Raw genomic sequence first — 4724 nt, forward strand, 5'->3', positions numbered from 1 at the left:
CAGACTTTTCAGAGCGTAAAAGCTTCCTGAAGCTGCCAAACTGTCACGGCTGTGAACTGCAGCAGCCCCAAAAAGCTGCAGGCCTGGTCTGAGTGAAGAAGGCAACTGTGTTACACGACCCTTTCAGTTCCTTTTCTGGGGGCACTTCCACTTCAGTGTCTTCTCACAGGCTGTTCCAAGAAGCTCACTAGCTTCCAGTAAGTAAAAACCTTCAGGTCAAATCCCAGTTATCCCAAAAAGTGCACCCAACACCATACTGAGTCGTCCCCTGTAATTCTTTATTAGAATCATGGATGAATATATTTTAAATCAATCTAAAAAAAATAATGAATCAAGGTACAGTACATGCATAAAATACAAAGTAATTTACAAACAGATCAAAATAGCATCTTCAGAACTAATATTAGGAGGAGAAATGGACTAAAAAAAACCAAGCGACCGACTACAGCAATGCCTTCCGTGTGCCTTACACATCATGAGCACCGCAAGACAGAAAGGTTGGGTACGAAACGCAGCTGGTAGTGCCTCCCCAGATTTGGATGTTCCAAACAGGTCATATCAGAGTTTGAGAAACGTCCCCTACAATCAATTACTTCCCTGCAATTGTATAAATAACTGCAGGCATTTATACAACAAACAGTTCTTTCAAATACCGTAGAAATTCAGTGCCTATAGCCCCCAAATCTCAGTATTAATGACGTGTTTGGGAATAGCACGAGTGACATGCCGTGGTTTCAGCGTGCAGTGACAGAAGGCACAGTTCACGTATCCCTGAACAAGCGAATCGAACAGATGATTTGTACCGAGCGACAGACCACAGAAGGAAGGCACCCAGTAAGAAAACTACTCCAGATGCTTTTGTTAGAGAACATATACCAAACTATAGGAATAATTTAAAAACACCAGATGAAACAGAACTGAAAACTAAGACCAGGTTGTGGAAGTCATTGATTCATCAACTCAAGCATTTGAATATATTGATATACGTGGCACATATGTGTAAATGTGATATGTAATACGTGACAACACCCTTCAAGTCGGTGTGCCATGAAAGAAAAAAAGGCATCCTCAAATCCTGATACCACCAGCCCTGTGGAGGCCAAGCCTCGGGCAGCACAAAAACATGCTGCAAGTTCCAGCGTCAGAGCGACCCTTCATCAGCTACGCAGCCGTGCTTTTGCTTTCTTCACAAGAGGCACCTCAAAGGGAGTCCCACCAGCGTCTCCCCGGCCAGCCTCCCAGCAGCTCTGCCTCACATCACAACCTCCTCTGGAGCAGGTGCCAAACCACAAAAGCTCATTCACAGGTAGCAAGAACCCTGCTGCTTGTTTGCAAGAAATTCTCCTTTCTCCCCCATAATATTCTATTAAAAAAAAACCCTCAACGTGACAATCTGAAGATGTGGCCAGAAACATTAACTTATACTAAAATTGCACTTCAGAGCAATGGGCATTTCATCAAGCTTTAGATGCAGTATAGAACACCTTAAGACAAGGAAAGATTACCCTGCCCAGAGATATTTTCCCAGTTAACCTGACAGTAATTGTTTTGCGAGGAGCAGAATAACGTCTTCAAGTGCTCACTAAAGGTGTCTGTGCTCTGACTAGCGGGCATCATGTTGGGAAGAGATCAGATCAGTTCCAAACAATTTACTGAACCAAAACGGACAAGTCGGTGTTGGGAAAATACTGCAGCCACACAGAAGCAATAGATTTATAAACACTGAAATCAAAGTGTTTAAGACATGGAGAAATTCAGAAGGAATAAGCGGTAACTAAACACAAGAAAGTAACCACGAGAATTACAAATATATTTAAATCTTGGACCTGGGGAATATACACAGCCTTTTAGGAAAGAATGAACAATTCTATATATTCTGACAGCACTGCATCTTTGGTTTGTTTTCAGTGGTTGGAGGGACGTGAATGGGAACCACGTTGTTGCTTGGAGACATATCGTTTTCACGTCTGTCGGACATTTGCTTCTGGGAAACAATACGATAGATCTCTGGAAGATGAGAAAGAGCTAGTTATTATGCGTACACCAGCAATACACCAGCAGAAAGTTAAATCTGGGGGAAACCAGGCATAAGATATACAAAGATTTCCCATAGTTTTGGAAATATATAGGTAATGCACAGAAGTGTTCACATGAAGTTCAATTGTGATGCTTTCTATATTCAGAAAATAAGATATTTATATTTTTGCAAAAGAAATTTATCTTTTAAAAACTGTTCTGCTCCCCTTGAGGTAAGAGTTAGTAAATGGACAGAATTCACCTTTTTTTTTTTTGCTAGGAATCAGAAACCGTGTACCCCATCATTCCTTCTGACGGTTCCTAAGGCTCCAGGGACAGTGGCTGCATGTTTGCTGACGTATCCGCAGACAACAGCAGGATTGAAAAGAACCACTCAAAATGTCTACCTCTGATAGGACTGCAAGGGCGTTTCTTCTCTCTCAGCATGCCCATCGCATACAATAGCCTGTCTATCATCCAAGCGGTTTTAAGTCTTCAGAAAAGGTTGTTTGGGGCCCAAAAGAGGAGACCTGGCCCCTTACGCAGAACACGAGCCCTTTACAAAAGTCACTGTGTTAGCGCAGGTAAACTTCAAAACTACAGAGGAATATGGACCCCAGACAAAGAAATTCCAGCATAAACTGGAGAGCACGGCTTAAAAACTCCTGTGCCTTTCCCAGCACGCTGCCAAGTGGGGAACGCCGCACACCTGCCCCGAAAGCTTTGCCCAGTTTTCCTGGGATTTGTTAGTGGCCGATGGCACGTGCTGTACATAAACTCAGAGTAGCTACAAAAGCACTTATTTCAGCTACGCAGAAGAAAGTATGGCATGTGTAGCACTTCACCCCCAAAAAGGAAATAAAGGATACCAAAAATAGCACATGGGGAACTCACTTGCAAATTCAAGTTTTAAACCATTAAAAAAAAAAAAAGGCTTGCTAAATATCAGTTTAACAAAAAGTTTGAAAGTGTTTCGGAATCAGCAAAAAGCTGACCCTAAAATGACAAGATCACATCTTCTACCTTGCACAACAGAAAAGCGTGCTGGCAAAAAATACACCGGCACCGCCAAGCAGCAGAGCCCCTGAGAGCAGGGAGTTGATGCCCACACCCAATCTGCATGCTCCAGCTCACTGCCCCACCGTAAGGTTTCGGATAAGGCCAGGCTGCAGAAGACGGGGGTGTCAGCACTTCACTCCTCCAGCAGAGCAAAGCAGGGAAGAGCACAGCTCGCAAACAACTCCGGCGAACCAAAGCAAAGGTCCAAATTCTTTCGGAGTTCTGAAGTCTCCTATCAGCTGGATAATGACTGTCCAAACACACACCTCGCCTGACCCCAAAGCAAGACACGTCTTTTCCACCAGAAATTTGTCATTAGCGAGTAGCCTTTGTTCAGAATTTTAATGAGCTGCTGCTTAGTGCTCATCCTGACATCATTTCAGTACTGGAAATCGAGCAACCTTGTGCAGAGGTCCCCTTTGCTGCCAAGGGCTGATCACACAGCTAAGCGCCTGCTTTTACAATGAGAAGAGATGGCACTGAGGAGCTAAAAAGCGTCCCTGACAAACAAGGCTTGAAAACCTTGCCCCCGATGCAACAAGCCTGCACTGATTTAAGCTGCCAACACAAACAGAGGCCAAGTGCTCCCCAGGAAGAGTAAGAGCAGGGCTGCACGCATCCACGGGACTGCTGGCAAAACAAAAATCTCTCACGTAGATACTGTGCTGTATCTACAGACTGTACAAGTAACATCAACCCTTGCAAGTGGCACTTTGAAAGAATCTGCCTGTTGGGCCTCCAAACTGACAGCTCAGACTCAGATAGGGATAAAGCGTTCAGAAAAATGGATTTTACATACGCGTTCAGTTACAGATCGAGTCACTGAGGCAACCAAACAAGAGCTGCACACGTAGGATTTTCTGATTTCCCCCTTTCTCAAGTTCAGCCTTCTTTCCAACAGTCTTACACATAAACAACTTCAGAAGTTAAGCGAGTCCCATGAAATCAGATCTGTAAAGCCACCTGCAACCCCACGTGGGAATTTGCAGACAAAGATCAGCTTCGCCCTGTGGCAGGCCACTCCATGTTGAGCAGAGTGCCTGTGTGCAGAAGAGATCTGCTCTACATTCTTCAGGACGAGCTTTCTGCTCCACTACCCTGCCCCAGCTCAGGGTAGACGGCCAGTTTACCTCCAAGTGCAGAACACTGTCCGTTCCTATTCAACAGGAGAAGGCTCTTGCCACCTTCCTTACTGGAAACTCTCTAGTAGCACCTTCGGCAGCAGCAATTCTCAGTCTTCCAAAGAACTGCCTGAACAAGTTCATCCTAGTCCCTTACACGAGCTGTCACACACTTCCTTCACCAAGCAAGGACTGGCAACCAGGGTGCCCTCTGTGTAACACCCTCTTCTTACAGCAAAGATCTTCAGTAAACAGCCCTGAAGCCTTAAAACAATCTTAACAGCATTGATTTCTCTGCTGATAAAGGGTCTAGCCCTTCTGTCTCTGGGAACATTACTTCCATGATCCCCACTTCCACAGCCTCCCCATCAGTCCTGCAAGGACATTTAGCAGCTTGTGCTGCTTGAATCAACTTGCAGCAGTGCCAAGTTTGGTGCTCACTGCCGCTTCTCCCTCCTCTGCAGTGCAAACCTTTGTGCAGCCGCAGCTTACTGCGCTAGATGAAAGCCTAAATGTCTAAAACCTGCT

At 44.9% G+C, this 4724-nt stretch overlaps 1 protein-coding gene across 1 annotated transcript in view; it reads right to left on the minus strand.

Moving 5' to 3' along the window:
* Positions 1-257: 257 nt before the first annotated feature.
* The window catches only part of RAB11A (RAB11A, member RAS oncogene family), a 13171-nt gene continuing 8704 nt past the window's right edge, over positions 258-4724 (minus strand). The window contains exon 6 of the mRNA XM_009321526.1: positions 258-2007. Within this exon, the coding sequence (XP_009319801.1) occupies positions 1868-2007 (140 nt within the window). The 3' untranslated portion in view covers positions 258-1867. The remainder of the gene's footprint in view (positions 2008-4724) is intronic.

The sequence above is a fragment of the Pygoscelis adeliae genome, unplaced genomic scaffold (genome assembly GCF_000699105.1).
Source record: "Pygoscelis adeliae isolate BGI_AS28 unplaced genomic scaffold, ASM69910v1 Scaffold13, whole genome shotgun sequence".
NCBI lineage: Eukaryota > Metazoa > Chordata > Aves > Sphenisciformes > Spheniscidae > Pygoscelis > Pygoscelis adeliae.